Source organism: Salmo trutta, chromosome 1, assembly GCF_901001165.1.
Source record: "Salmo trutta chromosome 1, fSalTru1.1, whole genome shotgun sequence".
NCBI classification, from domain to species: Eukaryota; Metazoa; Chordata; class Actinopteri; order Salmoniformes; family Salmonidae; genus Salmo; species Salmo trutta.
Genome location: NC_042957.1, coordinates 77,354,308 through 77,378,812, shown reverse-complemented (window position 1 = coordinate 77,378,812; position 24,505 = coordinate 77,354,308). Strand labels below are relative to the sequence as shown.

The 24,505-nt window shown below is 46.6% G+C and overlaps 1 protein-coding gene across 2 annotated transcripts; it reads right to left on the bottom strand.

Moving 5' to 3' along the window:
• Positions 1-3,939: 3,939 nt before the first annotated feature.
• LOC115208225 (radical S-adenosyl methionine domain-containing protein 1, mitochondrial) lies at positions 3,940-22,696 on the bottom strand. 2 transcript variants are annotated; one of them, XR_003881124.1, is made up of 12 exons: positions 22,299-22,696; positions 21,409-21,542; positions 20,211-20,415; positions 15,587-15,809; positions 15,040-15,182; positions 14,375-14,438; positions 13,928-14,075; positions 7,038-7,092; positions 6,120-6,223; positions 5,421-6,088; positions 4,989-5,056; positions 4,654-4,780 (listed from the first exon to the last, which is right to left on the bottom strand). XR_003881124.1 is itself a non-coding variant. In XM_029776109.1 (10 exons), exons 1-10 carry the CDS (start codon positions 22,440-22,442, stop codon positions 4,615-4,617), a joined length of 1,386 nt encoding a protein of 461 aa, XP_029631969.1. In that variant the 5' UTR covers positions 22,443-22,696; the 3' UTR covers positions 3,940-4,614. The 2 variants fall into 2 exon arrangements, 1 of the variants encoding a protein (XP_029631969.1); XM_029776109.1 differs by lacking the exons at positions 4,989-5,056; positions 5,421-6,088 and having other exon boundaries at positions 3,940-4,780.
• Positions 22,697-24,505: the final 1,809 nt, after the last annotated feature.

The following is a 24,505-nucleotide window of genomic DNA, read 5'->3' as shown; positions in this document are numbered from 1 at the left end:
CCGGGCCCTTCTCTAGACAGGTCAACACAGGGCCCTTCTCTAGACAGGTCAACACAGGGCCCTTCTCTATACAGGTCAACACAGGGCCTTGTCAACACAGGGCCCTTCTCTATACAGGTCAACACAGGGCCTTCTCTATACAGGTCAACACAGGGCCCTTCTCTAGACAGGTCAACACCAGGCCCTTCTCTATACAGGTCAACACAGGGCCCTTCTCGAAACAGGTCAACACAGGGCCCTTCTCTATACAGGTCAACACAGGGCCCTTCTCTATACAGGTCAACACAGGGCCCTTCTCTAGACAGGTCAACACAGGGCCTTCTCTAGACAGGTCAACACAGGGCCTTCTCTATACAGGTCAACACAGGGCCCTTCTCTAGACAGGTCAACACAGGGCCTTCTCTATACAGGTCAACACAGGGCCTTCTCTATACAGGTCAACACCGGGCCTTCTCTAGACAGGTCAACACAGGGCCCTTCTCTATACAGGTCAACACAGGGGCCTTCTCTATACAGGTCAACACAGGGCCCTTCTCTATACAGGTCAACACAGGGCATTCTCTATACAGGTCAACACAGGGCCCTTCTCTAGACAGGTCAACACAGGGCCCTTCTCTATACAGGTCAACACAGGGCCCTTCTCTATACAGGTCAACACAGGGCATTCTCTATACAGGTCAACACCGGGCCCTTCTCTATACAGGTCAACACAGGGCCTTCTCTATACAGGTCAACACAGGGTCCTTCTCGAAACAGGTCAACACAGGGCCTTCTCTATACAGGTCAACACAGGGCCCTTCTCTAGACAGGTCAACACCGGGCCTTCTCTATACAGGTCAACACAGGGCCCTTCTCTATACAGGTCAACACAGGGCCCTTCTCGAAACAGGTCAACACAGGGCCCTTCTCTATACAGGTCAACACAGGGCCCTTCTCTATACAGGTCAACACAGGGCCCTTCTCTAGACAGGTCAACACAGGGCCCTTCTCTAGACAGGTCAACACAGGGCCCTTCTCTAGACAGGTCAACACAGGGCCCTTCTCTAGACAGGTCAACACAGGGCCCTTCTCTAGACAGGTCAACACAGGGCCCTTCTCTATACAGGTCAACACAGGGCCCTTCTCTATACAGGTCAACACAGGGCCCTTCTCTATACAGGTCAACACAGGGCCTTGTCAACACAGGGCCCTTCTCTATACAGGTCAACACCGGGCCCTTCTCTATACAGGTCAACACAGGGCCCTTCTCTAGACAGGTCAACACAGGGCATTCTCTATACAGGTCAACACAGGGCCCTTCTCTATACAGGTCAACACAGGGCCCTTCTCTATACAGGTCAACACAGGGCCTTCTCTAGACAGGTCAACACAGGGCCCTTCTCTATACAGGTCAACACAGGGCCCTTCTCTATACAGGTCAACACAGGGCCCTTCTCTATACAGGTCAACACAGGGCCCTTCTCTAGACAGGTCAACACAGGGAACAGGGGAAAAAACAAGTTTAGAGTAGGCAGAGAAACAGAGAGAGATCTAATTCCTACATGCTCCATTTAACATGACAGTAACGTCCTGACATGGAGAGATGACAGCCCACACCACATAGCCACAGCTGATATTGTGTGCATTCCAAATGGCATCCTATTCCCTATGTAATGCACTCATTTTGGTTAGGGCTCAGGTCAGGGCTCATAGGGCTCAGGTCAGGGCTCATAGGGCTCAGGTCAAGGCTCATAGGGCTCAGGTCAGGACTCATAGGGCTCAGGTCAGGACTCATAGGGCTCAGGTCAAGGCTCATAGGGCTCAGGTCAGGGCTCATAGGGCTTAGGTCAGGGCTCAGGTCAGGGCTCATAGTCTCAGGTCAGGGCTCAGGTCAAGGCTCATAGGGCTCAGGTCAAGGCTCATAGGGTTCAGGTCAGGGCTCATAGGGTTCAGGTCAGGGCTCATAGGGCTCAGGTCAGGGCTTATAGGGCTCAGGTCAGGGCTTATAGGGCTCAGGTCAGGGCTCATTGGGCTCAGGTCAGGGCTCATAGGGCTCAGGTCAGGGCTTATAGGGCTCAGGTCAAGGCTCATTGGGCTCAGGTCAGGGCTCATAGGGCTCAGGTCAGGGCTCATAGGGCTCAGGTCAGGGCTTATAGGGCTCAGGTCAGGGCTCATAGGGCTTAGGTCAGGGCTCACAGGGCTCAGGTCAGGGCTCATAGTCTCAGGTCAGGGCTCAGGTCAAGGCTCATAGGGCTCAGGTCAAGGCTCATAGGGCTCAGGTCAGGGCTTATAGGGCTCAGGTCAGGGCTTATAGGGCTCAGGTCAAGGCTCATAGGGCTCAGGTCAGGGCTCATAGGGCTCAGGTCAAGGCTCATAGGGCTCAGGTCAAGGCTTATAGGGCTCAGGTCAGGGCTCATAGGGCTCAGGTCAGGGCTCAGGTCAAAAGAAGTTACAATTTTAAGGAATGCACACAATTTCTTTAATTAGCATGAATGAACATTAATATCAGAATGAATAGTAGCACTTTACATTTTTATTGAGTAAGAAATTGAACCAACTATGCATTTCCCAGTCTATCTTAATTGGCAATCGGTTATAATTATCCTATTATAAATGTGTTCTTCTTATTAACCCATGTACACTATAACTACAATACACCCAGCGTGTCAAGAGCCCATCTCAACAAGCCTCCACAACACGCTCCAGTCTACAGTGTTGCGGTGCTGTCTTCATGCTTAAACAACACGCTCCAGTCTACAGTGTTGAGGTGCTGTCTTCATGCTTAAACAACACGCTCCAGTCTACAGTGTTGCGGTGCTGTCTTCATGCTTAAACAACACGCTCCAGTCTACAGTGTTGCGGTGCTGTCTTCATGCTTAAACAACACGCTCCAGTCTACAGTGTTGCGGTGCTGTCTTCATGCTTAAACAACACGCTCCAGTCTACAGTGTTGCGGTGCTGTCTTCATGCTTAAACAACACGCTCCAGTCTACAGTGTTGCGGTGCTGTCTTCATGCTTAAACAACACGCTCCAGTCTACAGTGTTGTGGTGCTGTCTTCATGCTTAAACAACACGCTCCAGTCTACAGTGTTGCGGTGCTGTCTTCATGCTTAAACAACGCGCTCCAGTCTACAGTGTTGCGGTGCTGTCTTCATGCTTAAACAACACGCTCCAGTCTACAGTGTTGCGGTGCTGTCTTCATGCTTAAACAACGCGCTCCAGTCTACAGTGTTGCGGTGCTGTCTTCATGCTTAAACAACACGCTCCAGTCTACAGTGTTGCGGTGCTGTCTTCATGCTTAAACAACACGCTCCAGTCTACAGTGTTGCGGTGCTGTCTTCATGCTTAAACAACGCGCTCCAGTCTACAGTGTTGCGGTGCTGTCTTCATGCTTAAACAACGCGCTCCAGTCTACAGTGTTGCGGTGCTGTCTTCATGCTTAAACAACGCACTCCAGTCTACAGTGTTGCGGTGCTGTCTTCATGCTTAAACAACGCGCTCCAGTCTACAGTGTTGCGGTGCTGTCTTCATGCTTAAACAACGCGCTCCAGTCTACAGTGTTGCGGTGCTGTCTTCATGCTTAAACAACACGCTCCAGTCTACAGTGTTGCGGTGCTGTCTTCATGCTTAAACAACACGCTCCAGTCTACAGTGTTGAGGTGCTGTCTTCATGCTTAAACAACACGCTCCAGTATACAGTGTTGAGGTGCTGTCTTCATGCTTAAACAACACGCTCCAGACTCTTCCTGGTGGATTACATGCTGTGTACCTGTCAGACCTTTCATCACAGCTGATGGACAACAGAAGGTTTAAGCCTGTCTGTCTAATCTGGGATCTGCTCTGCACCTGGGCCAGATACAGGGACCACGTCACTCTGCCCAAACACACACACACACACACACACACACACACACACACACACACACACACACACACACACACACACACACACACACACACACACACACACACACACACACACACACACACACACACACACACACACACACACTCTGTCTCTGCCAGGTGATCCTGCCCCCTGCATCTTCTCACACTATGATGATGGGGATGCAGAGCTCCTTTAGAGGGACCTTGACAATAACAGTGTTTCACTACAGCTCTGATGACAGATAACTAGATAAGAGTGGAGAAACTGGAGTCCGTGGCACGCTAACCTTCATAAACAACCTATTTAACTGCTGCTTTTGGTAACTGCTTGTCGTGTGTGTGTGTGTGTGTGTGTGTGAGATTACCTCTACTACATTGAAGGGGTAGGGAATGATTTGTTCATAGAGGACATGGTGTGGAGAACCTTTCCTGAGTCCCGACAGCATCCTGTTCAACTGTAAATATCCTGTACAGAGCTTTATCAGCATCTCAGGCCCATCTAACCTGTCACTGATCAGAACATGGTGCCTACAGTTTAGTGTCATCTTACTGCAGCCGATCTACTTCATCAGGGTAGATGGTAGATTTGACCAGTATCTACAGTTCATAGTGGCTGCCGGGTCAGTCTCCGGGTCGGTCTCCGGGTCAGTCTCCGGGTCGGTCTCCGGGTCGGTCTCCGGGTCGGTCTCCGGGTCGGTCTCCGGGTCGGTCTCCGGGTCGGTCTCCGGGTCGGTCTCCCCTGTCTGTCAGCCAGGCTTGGAGACCCTCTGTCCTCCATCTCTCTGGTCTCCTATGGTGGCCCCCCTGGCCTGCTGCTCCTGGAGCCCCTGGGTGTAGGCCTCCAGCAGCAGCAGCAGAGTGGGTAACATGCTGTCCAGTAAGGCCAGGCCCTGCCACGAGCACCGCAGACCCCTACACACAAGACAAAAGGGGTTGTCAGTGTTTCCCAAACTCAGTCCCGGGGACCCCAAGGGGTGCACGTTTTGGTTTTTGCCCCTACCACTACACAGCTGATTCAAATAGACTCATACAGACACGGAGATACAGCTACTGGGTCCCACTTTAAACAAACCACAAGTTATAAGGCTTAGAAGACCTGTCTGTTGAAGGTCTGGGTTACCTGTCATCCAGGATTAGAAGGCCTGTCTGTTGAAGGTCTGGGTTACCTGTCATCCAGGATTAGAAGGCCTGTCTGTTGAAGGTCTGGGTTACCTGTCATCCAGGATTAGAAGACCTGTCTGTTGAAGGTCTGGGTTACCTGTCATCCAGGATTAGAAGACCTGTCTGCTGAAGGTCTGGGTTACCTGTCATCCAGGATTAGAAGACCTGTCTGCTGAAGGTCTGGGTTACCTGTCATCCAGGATTAGAAGACCTGTCTGTTGAAGGTCTGGGTTACCTGTCATCCAGGATTAGAAGACCTGTCTGTTGAAGGTCTGGGTTACCTGTCATCCAGGATTAGAAGGCCTGTCTGTTGAAGGTCTGGGTTACCTGTCATCCAGGATTAGAAGGTCTGGGTTAGGTCTGGGTTACCTGTCATCCAGGATTAGAAGACCTGTCTGTTGAAGGTCTGGGTTACCTGTCATCCAGGATTAGAAGACCTGTCTGTTGAAGGTCTGGGTTACCTGTCATCCAGGATTAGAAGACCTGTCTGTTGAAGGTCTGGGTTACCTGTCATCCAGGATTAGAAGGCCTGTCTGTTGAAGGTCTGGGTTACCTGTCATCCAGGATTAGAAGACCTGTCTGTTGAAGGTCTGGGTTACCTGTCATCCAGGATTAGAAGACCTGTCTGTTGAAGGTCTGGGTTACCTGTCATCCAGGATTAGAAGACCTGTCTGCTGAAGGTCTGGGTTACCTGTCATCCAGGATTAGAAGACCTGTCTGTTGAAGGTCTGGGTTACCTGTCATCCAGGATTAGAAGACCTGTCTGCTGAAGGTCTGGGTTACCTGTCATCCAGGATTAGAAGACCTGTCTGCTGAAGGTCTGGGTTACCTGTCATCCAGGATTAGAAGACCTGTCTGTTGAAGGTCTGGGTTACCTGTCATCCAGGATTAGAAGACCTGTCTGTTGAAGGTCTGGGTTACCTGTCATCCAGGATTAGAAGGCCTGTCTGCTGAAGGTCTGGGTTACCTGTCATCCAGGATTAGAAGACCTGTCTGTTGAAGGTCTGGGTTACCTGTCATCCAGGATTAGAAGGCCTGTCTGTTGAAGGTCTGGGTTACCTGTCATCCAGGATTAGAAGGTCTGGGTTACCTGTCATCCAGGATTAGAAGGCCTGTCTGTTGAAGGTCTTGTACTTCAGAGGATGAGCTGAGAATCTGGTGTAGATCTGCCCTGGGATTGAACAACTGCCAATGCTGCCACAGAAATAGCATGAATCAGAGACATAAAGACAGATGTAGACAGGAAGTAAGGTGAACCAGAGACATAAAGACAGGAAGTAAGGTGAACCAGAGACATAAAGACAGATGTAGACAGGAAGTAAGGTGAACCAGAGACATAAAGACAGGAAGTAAGGTGAATCAGAAAAAACGGTGTGGAACGTACAAATACTAAACACAACATCAGGTTTAAAAAAATGCTTTTATCACTGATGGCCCCTATTGATGCAAACAATGAATCTAGAAACAACTGAAACCTCCTCTTGTATATTTACTGTGTATATATATACTGTGTATATATATACTGTGTATATGTATACTGTGTATAGTATGTGGACAGACTATGTAAACATAATCTGACCAAATTATGTGAGATTTTTGGTTCTGGGTTAACTGAGATTACCTGGTGAGTGATGCCGTCAGTATTCTGGGTTAACCTAGATTACCTGGTGAGTGATGCCGTCAGTATTCTGGGTTAACTGAGATTACCTGGTGAGTGATGCTGTCAGTATTCTGGGTTAACTGAGATTACCTGGTGAGTGATGCTGTCAGTATTCTGGGTTAACTGAGATTACCTGGTGAGTGATGCCGTCAGTATTCTGGGTTAACTGAGATTACCTGGTGAGTGATGCTGTCAGTATTCTGGGTTAACTGAGATTACCTGGTGAGTGATGCCGTCAGTATTCTGGGTTAACCTAGATTACCTGGTGAGTGATGCCGTCAGTATTCTGGGTTAACTGAGATTACCTGGTGAGTGATGCCGTCAGTATTCTGGGTTAACTGAGATTACCTGGTGAGTGATGCCGTCAACCAAACGCAGTCCCATGACCAACACTTCCTCCAATCTGCAATCAGTTGAATAAAGTTAACAAGTTGCTACAGTACATCATCTGCATGCTGTGAGAAAGGAAGTCTTGTCCGCGTCAGAATGGCCCATAGGGCAGCATTTCCTGTTTCTGTAGCGTGAGCGCTTGATGTACAAATACAACCCTTGAATAGAATCCCATGTTATGACTGAGTCTGGAGTATTATTAGAAGGTCATTAATGTGCAGCACCGTATGAACTCTGCAGGTGAACAGTATTATTAGAAGTAGGTCATTAATGTGCAGCACCGTATGAACTCTGCAGGGGAACAGTATTATTAGAAGTAGGTCATTAATGTGCAGCACCGTATGAACTCTGCAGGGGAACAGTATTATTAGAAGGTCATTAATGTGCAGCACCGTATGAACTCTGCAGGTGAACAGTATTATTAGTAGGTCATTAATGTGCAGCACCGTATGAACTCTGCAGGGGAACAGTATTATTAGAAGTAGGTCATTAATGTGCAGCACCGTATGAACTCTGCAGGTGAACAGTATTATTAGTAGGACATTAATGTGCAGCACCGTATGAACTCTGCAGGGGAACAGTATTATTAGTAGGTCATTAATGTGCAGCACCGTATGAACTCTGCAGGGGAACAGTATTATTAGAAGTAGGTCATTAATGTGCAGCACCGTATGAACTCTGCAGGGGAACAGTATTATTAGTAGGTCATTAATGTGCAGCACCGTATGAACTCTGCAGGGGAACAGTATTATTAGAAGTAGGTCATTAATGTGCAGCACCGTATGAACTCTGCAGGGGAACAGTATTATTAGAAGTAGGTCATTAATGTGCAGCACCGTATGAACTCTGCAGGGGAACAGTATTATCCTCCCGTTGTGGGGTCTGAGACGCCGACGGCTCCCACCATTAGCTCTGACAAATTGAAAACCCTAGTCATTGGCGACTCCATTACCCGCAGTATTAGACTTAAAACTAATCATCCAGCGATCATACACTGTTTACCAGGGGGCAGGGCTACCGACGTTAAGGCTAATCTAAAGACGGTGCTGGCTAAAGCTAAAACTGGCGAGTGTAGAGAGTATAGAGATATTGTTATCCACGTCGGCACCAACGATGTTAGGATGAAACAGTCAGAGGTCACCAAGCGCAACATAGCTTCAGCATGTAAATCAGCTAGAAAGATGTGTCGGCATCGATTAATTGTCTCTGGCCCCCTCCCAGTTAGGGGGAGTGATGAGCTCTACTGCAGAGTCTCACAACTCAATCGCTGGATGAAAACTGTTTTCTGCCCCTCCCAAAAGATAGAATTTGTAGATAACTGGCCCTCTTTCTGGGATTCACCCACAAACAGGACCAAGCCTGGCCTGCTGAGGAGTGACGGACTCCATCCTAGCTGGAGGGGTGCTCTCATCTTATCTACGAACATAGACAGGGCTCTAACTCCTCTAGCTCCACAATGAAATAAGGTGCTGGCCAGGCAGCAGGCTGTTCGCCAGCCTGCCAGCTTAGTGGAGTCTGCCACTAGCACAGTTAGCGTAGTCAGCTCAGCTTTCCCCATTGAGACCGTGTCTGTGCCTCGATCTTGGTTGGGCAAAATTAAAAATGGCGGTGTTCGCTTCAGTAATCTTACTAGTATAAAGACCTCCTCCATTCCTGCCATTATTGAAAGAGATTGTGATACTTCACATCTCAAAATTGGGTTACTTAATGTTAGATCCCTCACTTCCAAGGCAGTTATAGTCAATGAACTAATCACTGATCATAATCTTGATGTGATTGGCCTGACTGAAACATGGCTTAAGCCTGATGAATTTACTGTGTTAAATGAGGCCTCACCCCCTGGTTACACTAGTGACCAAACCCCCCGTGCATCCGGCAAAGGCGGAGGTGTTGCTAACATTTACGATAGCAAATTTCAATTTACAAAAAACAAAACAATGACGTTTTCGTCTTTTGAGCTTCTAGTCATGAAATCTATGCAGCCTACTCAATCACTTTTTATAGCTACTGTTTACAGGCCTCCTGGGCCATATGCAGTGTTCCTTACTGAGTTCCCTGAATTCCTATCGGATCTTGTAGTCATAGCAGATATTCTAATTTTTGGTGACTTTAACATTCACATGGAAAAGTCCACAGACCCACTCCAAAAGGCTTTCGGAGCCATCATCGACTCAGTGGGTTTTGTCCAACATGTCTCTGGACCTACTCACTGCCACAGTCATACTCTGGACCTAGTTTTGTCCCATGGAATAAATGTTGTGGATCTTAATGTTTTTCCTCATAATCCTGGATTATCGGACCACCATTTTATTGCGTTTACAATTGCAACAAATAATCTGCTCAGACCCCAACCAAGGAAGATTAAAAGTCGTGCTATAAATTCTCAGACAACCCAAAGATTCCTTGATGCCCTTCCAGACTCCCTCTGCCTACCCAAGGACGTCAGAGGACAAGAATCAGTTAACCACCTAACCGAGGAACTCAATTCAACCTTGCGCAATACCCTAGATGCAGTTGCACCCCTAAAAATTAAAAACATCTGTCATAAGAAACTAGCTCCCTGGTATACAGAAAATACACGAGCTCTGAAGCAAGCTTCCAGAAAATTGGAACGGAAATGGCGCCACACCAAACTGGAAGTCTTCCGACTAGCTTGGAAAGGCAGTACCGCGCAGTATCGAAGAGCCCTCACTGCTGCACGATCATCCTATTTTTCCAACTTAATTGAGGAAAATAAGAACAATCCGAAATTTCTTTTTGACACTGTCGCAAAGCTAACTAAAAAGCAGCATTCGCAAATGGAGGATGGCTTTCATTTCAGCAGTAATAAATTTATGAACTTCTTTGAGGAAAAGATCATGATCATTAGAAAGCAAATTACGGACTCCTCTTTAAATCTGCGTATTCCTCCAAAGCTCCGTTGTCCTGAGTCTGCACAACTCTGCCAGGACCTAGGATCAAGGGAGATACTAAAGTGTTTTAGTACTATATCTCTTGACATAATGATGAAAATAATCATGGCCTCCAAACCCTCAAGCTGCATACTGGACCCTATTCCAACTAAACTACTGAAAGAGCTGCTTCCTGTGCTTGGCCCTCCTATGTTGAACATAATAAACGGCTCTCTATCCACCGGATGTGTACCAAACTCACTAAAAGTGGCAGTAATAAAGCCTCTCTTGAAAAAGCCTAATCTTGACCCAGAAATTATAAAAAACTATCGGCCTATATCGAATCTTCCATTCCTCTCAAAAATTTTAGAAAAAGTTGTTGCGCAGCAACTCACTGCCTTCCTGAAGACAAACAATGTATACGAAACGCTTCAGTCTGGTTTTAGACCCCATCATAGCACTGAGACTGCACTTGTGAAGGTGGTAAATGACCTTTTAATGACGTCAGACCGAGGCTCTGCATCTGTCCTCATGCTCCTAGATCTTAGTGCCGCTTTTGATACCATCGATCACCACATTCTTTTGGAGAGATTGGAAACCCAAATTGGTCTACATGGACAAGTTCTGGCCTGGTTTAGATCTTATCTGTCGGAAAGATATCAGTTTGTCTCTGTGAATGGTTCGTCCTCTGACAAATCAATTGTAAATTTCGGTGTTCCTCAAGGTTCCGTTCTAGGACCACTATTGTTTTCACTATATATTTTACCTCTTGGGGATGTCATTCGAAAACATAATGTTAAATTTCACTGCTATGCGGACGACACACAGCTGTACATTTCAATGAAACATGGTGAAGCCCCAAAATTGCCCTCGCTAGAAGCCTGTGTTTCAGACATAAGGAAGTGGATGGCTGCAAATTTTCTACTTTTAAACTCGGACAAAACAGAGATGCTTGTCCTAGGTCCCAAGAAACAAAGAGATCTTCTGTTGAATCTGACAATTAATCTGGATGGTTGTACAGTCGTCTCAAATAAAACTGTGAAGGACCTCGGCGTTACTCTGGACCCTGATCTCTCTTTTGAAGAACATATCAAGACTGCTTCAAGGACAGCTTTTTTCCATCTACGTAACATTGCAAAAATCAGAAACTTTCTGTCCAAAAATGACGCAGAAAAATTAATCCATGCTTTTGTTACTTCTAGGCTCGACTACTGCAATGCTCTACTTTCCGGCTACCCGGATAAAGCACTAAACAAACTTCAGTTAGTGCTAAATACGGCTGCTAGAATCCTGACTAGAACCAAAAAATGTGATCATATTACTCCGGTGCTAGCCTCCCTACACTGGCTTCCTGTTAAGGCAAGGGCTGATTTCAAGGTTTTACTGCTAACCTACAAAGCATTACATGGGCTTGCTCCTACCTATCTTTCCGATTTGGTCCTGCCGTACATACCTACACGTACGCTACGGTCACAAGACGCAGGCCTCCTAATTGTCCCTAGAATTTCTAAGCAAACGGCTGGAGGTAGGGCTTTCTCCTATAGAGCTCCATTTTTATGGAATGGTCTGCCTACCCATGTGAGAGACGCAGACTCAGTCTCAACCTTTAAGTCTTTACTGAAGACTTATCTCTTCAGTAGGTCCTATGATTAAGTATAGTCTGGCCCAGGAGTGTGAAGATGAACGGAAAGGCTGGAGCAACGAACCGCCCTTGCTGTCTCTGCCTTGTCGGTTCCCCTCTTCCCACTGGGATTCTCTGCCTCTAACCCTTTTACAGGGGCTGAGTCACTGACTTACTGGTGTTCTTCCATGCCGTCCATGGGAGGGGTGCGTCACTTGAGTAGGTTGAGCCACTGACGTGGTCTTCCTGTCTGGGTTGGCGCCCCCCCTTGGGTTGTGCCGTGGCGGACATCTTTGTGGGCTATACTCGGCCTTGTCTTCGGACGGTAAGTTGGTGGTTGTAGATATCCCTCTAGTGGTGTGGGGGCTGTGCTTTGGCAAAGTGGGTGGGGTTATATCCTGCCTGTTTGGCCCTGTCCGGGGGTATCATCGGATGGGGCCACAGTGTCTTCTGATCCCTCCTGTCTCAGCCTCCAGTATTTATGCTGCAGTAGTTTATGTGTCGGGGGGCTAGGGTCAGTCTGTTACATCTGGAGTATTCTCTTGTCTTATCCGGTGTCCTGTGTGAATGTAAATATGCTCTCTCTAATTCTCTCTTTCTCTCTTTCTTTCTTTCTCTCGGAGGACCTGAGCCCTAGGACCATGCCTCAGGACTACCTGGCATGATGACTCCTTGCTGTCACCAGTCCACCTGGCCATGCTGCTGCTCCAGTTTCAACTGTTCTGCCTGCGGCTACGGAACCCTGACCTGTTCACCGGACGTGCTTGTTGCACCCTCGACAATTACTATGATTATTATTATTTGACCATGCTGGTCATTTACGAACATTTTAACATCTTGACCATGTTCTGTTATAATATCCACCCGGCACAGCCAGAAGAGGACTGGCCACCCCTCATGGCCTGGTTCCTCTCTAGGTTTCTTCCTAGGTTTTTGGCCTTTCTCAGGAGTTTTTCCTAGGGAGTTTTTCCCAGCCACCGTGCTTCTTTCACATGCATTGCTTGCTGTTTGGGGTTTTAGGCTGGGTTTCTGTACAGCACTTTGAGATTTCAGCTGATGTACGAAGGGCTATATAAATAAATTTGATTTGATTTGATTATTAGTAGGTCATTAATGTGCAGCACCGTATGAACTCTGCAGGTGAACAGTATTATTAGTAGGTCATTAATGTGCAGCACCGTATGAACTCTGCAGGTGAACAGTATTATTAGAAGTAGGTCATTAATGTGCAGCACCGTATGAACTCTGCAGGTGAACAGTATTATTAGAAGGTCATTAATGTGCAGCACCGTATGAACTCTGCAGGGGAACAGTATTATTAGAAGTAGGTCATTAATGTGCAGCACCGTATGAACTCTGCAGGTGAACAGTATTATTAGAAGGTCATTAATGTGCAGCACCGTATGAACTCTGCAGGGGAACAGTATTATTAGAAGTAGGTCATTAATGTGCAGCACCGTATGAACTCTGCAGGGGAACAGTATTATTAGTAGGTCATTAATGTGCAGCACCGTATGAACTCTGCAGGTGAACAGTATTATTAGTAGGTCATTAATGTGCAGCACCGTATGAACTCTGCAGGTGAACAGTATTATTAGAAGTAGGTCATTAATGTGCAGCACCGTATGAACTCTGCAGGTGAACAGTATTATTAGAATTAGGTCATTAATGTGCAGCACCGTATGAACTCTGCAGGGGAACAGTATTATTAGAAGGTCATTAATGTGCAGCACCGTATGAACTCTGCAGGTGAACAGTATTATTAGTAGGTCATTAATGTGCAGCACCGTATGAACTCTGCAGGGGAACAGTATTATTAGTAGGTCATTAATGTGCAGCACCGTATGAACTCTGCAGGTGAACAGTATTATTAGTAGGTCATTAATGTGCAGCACCGTATGAACTCTGCAGGGGAACAGTATTATTAGAAGTAGGTCATTAATGTGCAGCACCGTATGAACTCTGCAGGGGAACAGTCTGAAGAGCAGACAGTAGATCAGCTGACTCAGTCAACCAGTCTGTCTATGCCCTCTAGTGGCTGATATTGACAGTGCACCTACTGATTTTTTAAGCATCATGAAATGTGATAGTTTGTTATTCCCGATCCAGTGACGAGAAGCTTATGGCGATGACGTGGCACGACACAATTTTCTGTTTGCACAGACGGACCACTTAGAAGTCAAATCATGGTGAAAATAGTTATCTTACCCACTCAGAGATCATAGATTATTAACAAATTGACAAGAGTTTCATTCTGGAGTGGATTATCCCTTTAATGAGCAGCACGGTGTGAACTCTGCAGGTAAACAGCCTGAAGCGGAAAGTAGTTGACTCACAGTCCCAGGTGGGTGAGGGGTATCCTGCGTCGAGTCCCGTGACCCCTCTGCTGCACCTCTCTCACCCAGACATCAGGCTCCAGAGTCTGGGTACGGGCCTCTCGACACACACCCCCCTCTCCATGGGGGACGAAGCGACCATGGGCACCTGGCAGACAGAAGAGTCCCACTTCAAATAAACAACCACAGATAAAGGCTTTATAGAGCATTCATAACGGTGTTATAGAGCATTCATAACGGTGTTATAGAGCATTCACAACGGTGTTATAGAGCATTCATAGTCTTTAGAGCATTCATTGCGGTGTTATAGGGCATTCATAACGTCTTTACAGAGCATTCATAAAGGTGTTATAGAACATTCATAAAGTCTTTATAAAGCATTCATAAAGGTGTTATAAAGCATTCATAAAGGTGTTATAGAGCATTCATAAAGCACTATTAACTCACCTGGGCCCACTCCAAGGTACTGACTGGCCTTCCAGTAGCTCATATTGTGTTGGCTGATGGCACCCTTCAAAACAAACAGAAAATATACAAGGTATGTTACTGATGTGTGCTGCCTGTAGCAGGTAATATTCATATTCAATAGTTATGACAACCAATACAGCACAGAGAATAGCCTGGTGTTTCTACTGCAGAGTTTTCTACTAAATGAATTTCTACAGCAGGGTTTTCTACTAAAGGTATTTCTACAGCAGGGTTTTCTACTAAAGGTATTTCTACTGCAGGGTTTTCTACTAAATGAATTTCTACTGCAGGGTTTTCTACTGAAGGTATTTCTACTGCAGGGTTTTCTACTAAAGGTATTTCTACTGCAGGGTTTTCTACTAAATGAATTTCTACTGCAGGGTTTTCTACTAAAGGTATTTCTACTGCAGGGTTTTCTACTAAATGAATTTCTACAGCAGGGTTTTCTACTAAAGGTATTTCTACTAAAGGTATTTCTACTAAAGGTATTTCTACAGCAGGGTTTTCTACTAAAGGTATTTCTACTGCAGGGTTTTCTACTAAATGAATTTCTACAGCAGGGTTTTCTACTAAAGGTATTTATTCTATAGCACAGTGGTAGGACAGACACAAGGACACCCACAGAGAAAGAGAGTAGAACTTACATTTCTTGCAAAGTTGGACACCTCATACTGCAGATAGCCTCTCTTCTGAAGAATCCTCCTGGCTGATTCATACATGACAGCTGTGATGTCATCACTGGGCACGCTCAGTTGGCCTTTCTGGACCTGTCTGAAGAGCTGTGTGCCTGCAGTTGACATATTTACATTGGAGTCATTTAGCAGCAGAATCTCTTATCCAGAGTGACTTACAGTCAGGTCATATATTCATTTGGATACCTATTACCTGTCAATCACTACAGCTACTAATTCAACTACATTAAGTAAAAACAACCACATATCACAGTCACTGCAAGTAAAACCTTCTTCAAAAAATCTGCAAACTCAGTCTGCTGGGGGCGGTGTAGTGGTGGTGTTCCTGCTACTGTCTCTCCTGTAGTCCTCCCCTCCATCTCCCCATCTCATTTTGTCATCTGTACCTGTCAGTTCAACTTCTAAATACCCACGCACAAGAACTCTCATCTGTACCTGTCAGTTCAACTTCTAAATACCCACGCACAAGAACTCTCAGTGTCAGTAAGGAAAGACATGCCTCTCTCCAGGGTCAGCTGGTACAGGGAGACATGGTCATCACACACCGACAGCAGCTCATCCAATTCCAACTCCCAGGATGCAACACTCTGACCAGGACGTCCGAACATGACGTCGACCGACACCCTACCCGGGCAGAGCCTCCGAGCCTCTGCTACAGTCTGCAAAGCATGCTGGGAGTTATGGTCTCTCCCCAGAACCTTCAGGCCGTCGTCCCGGAGAGACTGTTGGAAATAAGCAAATATATGAGACATGTAAAAACAGTGTTTCATAAAGCTCTCCTTCAGCTCCCCGACCTGCTCCCCGACCTGCTCCCCGACCTGCTCCCCATAGGAAAAGGACAATTTGTTCTCAGAACAAAGCTAATGATCAGTGACTGATTGTTCAGAACAAAGCTAGTGATCAGTGACTGACTGTTCAGAACAAAGCTAGTGATCAGTGACTGACTGTTCAGAACAAAGCTAGTGATCAGTGACTGACTGTTCAGAACAAAGCTAGTGATCAGTGACCGCCTGTTCAGAACAAAGCTAGTGATCAGTGACTGCCTGTTCAGAACAAAGCTAGTTATCAATGACTGCCTGTTCAGAACAAAGCTAGTGATCAGTGACCGCCTGTTCAGAACAAAGCTAGTGATCAGAGACTGACTGTTCAGAACAAAGCTAGTGATCAGTGACTGACTGTTCAGAACAAAGCTAGTGATCAGTGACTGACTGTTCAGAACAAAGCTAGTGATCAGTGACTGACTGTTCAGAACAAAGCTAGTGATCAGTGACTGACTGTTCAGAACAAAGCTAGTGATCAGTGACCGCCTGTTCAGAACAAAGCTAGTGATCAGTGACTGACTGTTCAGAACAAAGCTAGTGATCAGTGACTGCCTGTTCAGAACAAAGCTAGTGATCAGTGACCGCCTGTTCAGAACAAAGCTAGTGATCAGTGACCGCCTGTTCAGAACAAAGCTAGTGATCAGTGACCGCCTGTTCAGAACAAAGCCAGTGATCAGTGACCGCCTGTTCAGAACAAAGCTAGTGATCAGTGACCGCCTGTTCAGAACAAAGCTAGTGATCAGTGACTGACTGTTCAGAACAAAGCTAGTGATCAGTGACCGCCTGTTCAGAACAAAGCTAGTGATCAGTGACCGCCTGTTCAGAACAAAGCTAGTGATCAGTGACCGCCTGTTCAGAACAAAGCCAGTGATCAGTGACTGACTGTTCAGAACAAAGCTAGTGATCAGTGACCGCCTGTTCAGAACAAAGCTAGTGATCAGTGACCGCCTGTTCAGAACAAAGCTAGTGATCAGTGACTGACTGTTCAGAACAAAGCTAGTGATCAGTGACCGCCTGTTCAGAACAAAGCTAGTGATCAGTGACCGCCTGTTCAGAACAAAGCCAGTGATCAGTGACTGACTGTTCAGAACAAAGCTAGTGATCAGTGACCGCCTGTTCAGAACAAAGCTAGTGATCAGTGACTGACTGTTCAGAACAAAGCTAGTGATCAGTGACCGCCTGTTCAGAACAAAGCTAGTGATCAGTGACCGCCTGTTCAGAACAAAGCCAGTGATCAGTGACTGACTGTTCAGAACAAAGCTAGTGATCAGTGACCGCCTGTTCAGAACAAAGCTAGTGATCAGTGACTGACTGTTCAGAACAAAGCTAGTGATCAGTGACCGCCTGTTCAGAACAAAGCTAGTGATCAGTGACCGCCTGTTCAGAACAAAGCTAGTGATCAGTGACTGACTGTTCAGAACAAAGCTAGTGATCAGTGACCGCCTGTTCAGAACAAAGCTAGTGATCAGTGACCGCCTGTTCAGAACAAAGCTAGTGATCAGTGACCGCCTGTTCAGAACAAAGCTAGTGATCAGTGACCGCCTGTTCAGAACAAAGCTAGTGATCAGTGACTGCCTGTTCAGAACAAAGCTAGTGATCAGTGACTGCCTGTTCAGAACAAAGCTAGTGATCAGTGACTGACTGTTCAGAACAAAGCTAGTGATCAGTGACCGCCTGTTCAGAACAAAGCTAATGATCAGTGACCGCCTGTTCAGAACAAAGCTAGTGATCAGTGACCGCCTGTTCAGAACAAAGCTAATGATCAGTGACCGCCTGTTCAGAACAAAGCTAGTGATCAGTGACTGACTGTTCAGAACAAAGCTAGTGATCAGTGACCGCCTGTTCAGAACAAAGCTAGTGATCAGTGACCGCCTGTTCAGAACAAAGCTAGTGATCAGTGACTGACTGTTCAGAACAAAGCTAGTGATCAGTGACCGCCTGTTCAGAACAAAGCTAGTGATCAGTGACCGCCTGTTCAGAACAAAGCTAGTGATCAGTGACCGCCTGTTCAGAACAAAGCTAGTGATCAGTGACTGCCTGTTCAGAACAAAGCTAGTGATCAGTGACCGCCTGTTCAGAACAAAGCTAGTGATCAGTGACTGCCTGTTCAGAACAAAGCTAGTGATCAGTGACTGCCTGTTCAGAACAAAGCTAGTGATCAGTGACCGACTGTTCAGAACAAAGCTAGTGATCAGTGACCGCCTGTTCAGAACAAAGCTAATGATCAGTGACCGCCTGTTCAGAACAAAGCTAGTGATCAGTGACCGCCTGTTCAGAACAAAGCTAATGATCAGTGACCGCCTGTTCAGAACAAAGCTAGTGATCAGTGACCGCCTGTTCAGAACAAAGCTAGTGATCAGTGACCGCCTGTTCAGAACAAAGCTAGTGATCAGTGACCGCCTGTTCAGAACAAAGCTAGTGATCAGTGACCGCCTGTTCAGAACAAAGCTAGTGATCAGTGACTGACTGTTCAGAACAAAGCTAGTGATCAGTGGCCACTTGTTCAGAACAAAGCTAGTGATCAGTGACCGCCTGTTCAGAACAAAGCTAGTGATCAGTGACCGCCTGTTCAGAACAAAGCTAGTGATCAGTGGCCGCCTGTTCAGAACAAAGCTAGTGATCAGTGACCGCCTGTTCAGAACAAAGCTAATGATCAGTGACCGCCTTTTCAGAACAAAGCTAGTGATCAGTGACCGCCTGTTCAGAACAAAGCTAGTGATCAGTGACCGCCTGTTCAGAACAAAGCTAGTGATCAGTGACCGCCTGTTCAGAACAAAGCTAGTGATCAGTGACTGACTGTTCAGAACAAAGCTAGTGATCAGTGGCCGCCTGTTCAGAACAAAGCTAGTGATCAGTGGCCGCCTGTTCAGAACAAAGCTAGTGATCAGTGACCGCCTGTTCAGAACAAAGCTAGTGATCAGTGACTGCCTGTTCAGAACAAAGCTAGTGATCAGTGACTGCCTGTTCAGAACAAAGCTAGTGATCAGTGACTGACTGTTCAGAACAAAGCTAGTGATCAGTGACCGCCTGTTCAGAACAAAGCTAATGATCAGTGACCGCCTGTTCAGAACAAAGCTAGTGATCAGTGACCGCCTGTTCAGAACAAAGCTAATGATCAGTGACCGCCTGTTCAGAACAAAGCTAGTGATCAGTGACCGCCTGTTCAGAACAAAGCTAGTGATCAGTGACCGCCTGTTCAGAACAAAGCTAGTGATCAGTGACCGCCTGTTCAGAACAAAGCTAGTGATCAGTGACCGCCTGTTCAGAACAAAGCTAGTGATCAGTGACTGACTGTTCAGAACAAAGCTAGTGATCAGTGGCCACTTGTTCAGAACAAAGCTAGTGATCAGTGACCGCCTGTTCAGAACAAAGCTAGTGATCAGTGACCGCCTGTTCAGAACAAAGCTAGTGATCAGTGGCCGCCTGTTCAGAACAAAGCTAGTGATCAGTGACCGCCTGTTCAGAACAAAGCTAATGATCAGTGACCGCCTTTTCAGAACAAAGCTAGTGATCAGTGACCGCCTGTTCAGAACAAAGCTAGTGATCAGTGACCGCCTGTTCAGAACAAAGCTAGTGATCAGTGACCGCCTGTTCAGAACAAAGCTAGTGATCAGTGACTGACTGTTCAGAACAAAGCTAGTGATCAGTGGCCGCCTGTTCAGAACAAAGCTAGTGATCAGTGGCCGCCTGTTCAGAACAAAGCTAATGATCAGTGACCGCCTGTTCAGAACAAAGCTAGTGATCAGTGACCGCCTGTTCAGAACAAAGCTAGTGATCAGTGACTGACTGTTCAGAACAAAGCTAGTGATCAGTGACCGCCTGTTCAGAACAAAGCTAGTGATCAGTGACCGCCTGTTCAGAACAAAGCTAGTGATCAGTGACCGCCTGTTCAGAACAAAGCTAGTGATCAGTGACTGACTGTTCAGAACAAAGCTAGTGATCAGTGACCGCCTGTTCAGAACAAAGCTAGTGATCAGTGACCGCCTGTTCAGAACAAAGCTAGTGATCAGTGGCCGCCTGTTCAGAACAAAGCTAGTGATCAGTGACTGACTGTATTGCATCACACTCTTATCCTCCATGGACTCCTCCTCTCCTTCCTCCCTATCCACCATTAACAATGTTTTCTGTTGTTTAGGTTTCCGTAGCAGAAAAGGTTTTATGGGAAAGGGTTGCTAGCCTAACCGTTCCCATTAATCTTATAGCCCAGGGGATGTACAGTAGAAGGACGTACTTCAACACTTCTGAGAACGCTTTCTGGAAATCTACTATGTGCAACTGACTGAACACCAGCCTTAATCTCACCTGCACCCCGATGGAAAAACGGTTGACACCAGCATGGAGGAAGTCCTCCAACTTAGAGCTTCCTACGGGGGTGGGGTTGACCTCCAGAGTGACTTCTGCCTCCTCTGATAGTCCAGCGTGCCTGGCAACTGTCTCTAGGACCGCAGCGATAGTGGAGGGGCGGGCCAGGCTAGGAGTCCCACCTCCAAAAAACACAGAGGTGATCCTGAAGATGAGAGAGAGACATGGAGAGAGAGAAAGAGAGAGAGAGACAGAGAGAGAGACAGAGAGAGAGAGTTAAAAAGAGACATGGAGAGAGAGAGAGAGAGAGAGACAGAGACATAGAGAGAGAGAGAGAGAGAGAGAGAGAGGGAGACAGAGAGAGAGAGCGAGAGAGACATGGAGAGAGAGAGAGAGACATAGAGAGAGAGAGACAGAGACAGGGAGAGAGAGAGAGAGAGGGAGACAGAGAGAGGGAGACAGAGAGAGAGAGCGAGAGAGACATGGAGAGAGAGACATGGAGAGAGAGAGAGACAAGGAGAGAGAGACAGGGAGAGAGAGAGAGGGAGACAGAGAGAGAGGGAGACAGAGAGAGAGACAGGGAGAGAGAGAGAGAGAGACAGGGAGAGACAGGGAGAGACAGAGAGAGAGAGAGAGACAGGGAGAGAGAGACAGGGAGAGACAGAGAGAGAGAGAGACAGGGAGAGAGAGACAGGGAGAGAGAGACAGGGAGAGAGAGACAGGGAGAGAGAGACAGGGAGAGACAGAGAGAGAGAGACAGAGACAGAGAGGGAAACATGGAGAGAGAGACAGAGAGAGAGAGAGACAGGGAGAGAGAGACAGGGAGAGACAGAGAGAGAGAGACAGGGAGAGAGACAGGGAGAGAGAGACAGGGAGAGACAGACAGGGAGAGACAGAGAGAGAGAGACAGGGAGAGAGAGACAGGGAGAGAGAGACAGAGAGTGAAAGACAGGGAGATGTTAAAATAGAAAGAAGAAAAAATGCAAAGACTATTGTGTGTTTGGAGTTGAACTCCAGGAGGCGGAGGAGCAGCCTGAGTCTGAAAACGGCCCCCTGTTCCCTCCATAGTCAGCCTTAGGCACTCTGGAAATAGTGCACTGTTTATGGAATAGGGTGCCATTTCAGATGTTCCCATGGAGACACTAAAGCTAAAGGCGATGGCCCACAGAGGAGGGTTGAATTTAGACTGTAAACCTACCGGGACACCTGGCTGAGCTTTAGTGAGGTCTCCGTCTCCCTCTGGAGACACTCCAACATGACGTCCTGCTTGTCAGAGCCAGGGATGTACTTGTTGAAGTTACAGTAGGAGCATCTCTTCAGACAGTAAGGCCACTATGAACAGGAGAGGATCAGGGTTAGTATCAGGGATGTACTTGTTGAAGTTACAGTAGGAGCATCTCTTCAGACAGTAAGGCCACTATGAACAGGAGAGGACCAGGGTTAGTATCAGGGATGTACTTGTTGAAGTTACAGTAGGAGCATCTCTTCAGACAGTAAGGCCACTATGAACAGGAGAGGACCAGGGTTAGTATCAGGGATGTACTTGTTGAAGTTACAGTAGGAGCATCTCTTCAGACAGTAAGGCCACTATGAACATTAGAGGACCAGGGTTAGTATCAGGGATGTACTTGTTGTTACAGTAGACAGAGGAGGCTGGTGGGAGGAGCTATAGGAGGACAGGCTCATTGTAATGGCTGGAGTGGACTCAATAGAACTGAGTCCAACACACTGTTCCCATGTGTTAGGCACCATTCCATTTTTTTTTAACATTTAACCTTTATTTAACTAGGCAAGTCAGTTAAGAACAAATTCTTATTTATAATGACGGCCTACACCGTCCAAACCTGGACGACGCTGGGCCAATTGTGTGCCGCCCTATTGGACTCCCAATCACGGCCGGTTGTGATACAGCCTGGAATCCATTACAGCCATAATAATGAGCCCATCCTCCTATACCATCTCCCACCAGCCTCCTCTGCAGTAGGCACATCCCTTCAGACAGTATGGCCACTGTGTGTGTGTGTGTGTGTGTGTGTGTGTGTGTGTGTGTGTGTGGGTGGGTGGGGTGGGGGGTCTAACAATACTCACGTGCACATAGAGTGAAGCCTCGGTTGAGAATGGTGGAGAGGAGAAACCGGCTAACGTGGAAACTGCACCACTCACTTCCCTACTGAAACACCGACCCACGCAGACCGCAGGCCCGCGGACAGCTGTTAAACATGTTTTCAGCATCCTTTCACTCAATATGTGAGCGAATGTCAGACAATCATTTCAAGTTGTTGCACTACTGTACAGTAACGTTACATCGTAAGTTGGTTGCCTTTGAACTGTAGCACCTACCACATGCAAGTCAAACTAACCGGTTATTTTGGTAACGATGTATCTATCCGTGATTTACCGCGGGTATAATCATAACATGACACAATGTAGCTAAAACGTTACTGTCCACAGACCGTGCAATAGCATGCGATCAACTTCCTACCACAACACACTTCTAGAAACAGGAAGACAACAAACCGATTTCCGTTGTGTAATACCTACTACAACCAGACGGTGGTGCTGTTTCGTTTGATGTAAATTTGCCACCTTGCTGTACTGGCAGAATGATTGGTCAGGCTGATGGGCCAGACCATTCATTTTTCCCAGGGCCAGGAGTTGTTCCTGGTAAAGTAAAGTGCTCGGGAAAAAACTCATCATATATTTTGGCCTCCAAAACAGTCAGGCTATAAGTGTAAGTTTATATAGAGACATGTGACCACTGAGCACCATATACCGCTGGCTAATCTCTAACCATATTGTATATCGGGAGATGTCAGATGTCTCCAGGCAACAGGTCTGAAATGTAAGAGAAATAGAGCCGTAGCAGGAGTTTGACTATCTAGACGATGTTCACATGGACCAAACATCATGTTTGCAATCTGAGACGACAAGAGCTACATGGCATTTTTTTATATTTTTTATTTCACCTTTATTTAACCAGGTAGGCTGGTTGAGAACAAGTTCTCATTTACAACTCTGGCCAAGATAAAATAAAGCAGTGCGACACAAACAACAACACAGAGTTACAACATGGAATAAACAAACATACAGTCAATAACACAATAGAAAAGTCTATATACAGTGTGTGAAAATGAGGTAAGATTAGGGAGGTAAGGCAATAAATAGGCCATAGTGGCAAAATAATTACAATTTAGCAATTAAACACGAGTGATAGATGAGCAGAAGATGAATGTGCAAGTAGAGATACTGGGGTGCAAAGGAGCAAAACAATAAATAACAATATGGGGATGAGGTAGTTGGATGGGCTATTTACAGATGGGCTATGTACAGGTGCAGTGATCTGTGAGCTGCTCTGACAGCTGGTGCTTAAAGCTAGTGAGGGAGATATGAGTCTCCAGCTTTAGTGATTTTTGTAGTTCGTTCCAGTCATTGGCAGCAGAGAACTGGAAGGAAAGGCGGCCAAAATAGGTGTTGGCTTTGGGGGTGACCAGAGAGATATACCTGCTGGAGCGCGTGCTACGGGTGGGTGCTGCTATGGTGACCAGTGAGCTGAGATAAGGCGGAGCTTTACCTAGCAAAGACTTATAGATGACCTGGAGCCAGTGGGTTTGGCGACGAATATGTAGCGAGGACCAGCCAACGAGAGCATTCAGGTTGCAGTGGTGGGTAGTATATGGGGCTTTGGTGACAAAACGGATGGCACTCAGTGACAGTGTCATAAATATCTACTGTAGACTCAGTGACAGTGCCATATAGATTTACTGTAGACACAGTGACAGTGCCATATAGATTTACTGTAGATACAGTGACAGTGCCATATAGATTTACTGTAGACACAGTGACAGTGCCATATAGATTTACTGTAGACACAGTGACAGTGCCATATATATCTACTGTAGACTCAGTGACAGTGCCATATAGATTTACTGTAGACACAGTGACAGTGCCATATAGATTTACTGTAGACACAGTGACAGTGCCATATAGATTTACTGTAGACTCAGTGACAGTGCCATAAAGATTTACTGTAGACTCAGTGACAGTGCCATATAGATTTACTGTAGACACAGTGACAGTGCCATATAGATTTACTGTAGACTCAGTGACAGTGCCATATATATCTACTGTAGACTCAGTGACAGTGCCATATAGATTTACTGTAGACTCAGTGACAGTGCCATATAGATTTACTGTAGACTCAGTGACAGTGCCATATATATCTACTGTAGACTCAGTGACAGTGCCATATATATTTACTGTAGACTCAGTGACAGTGCCATATATATTTACTGTAG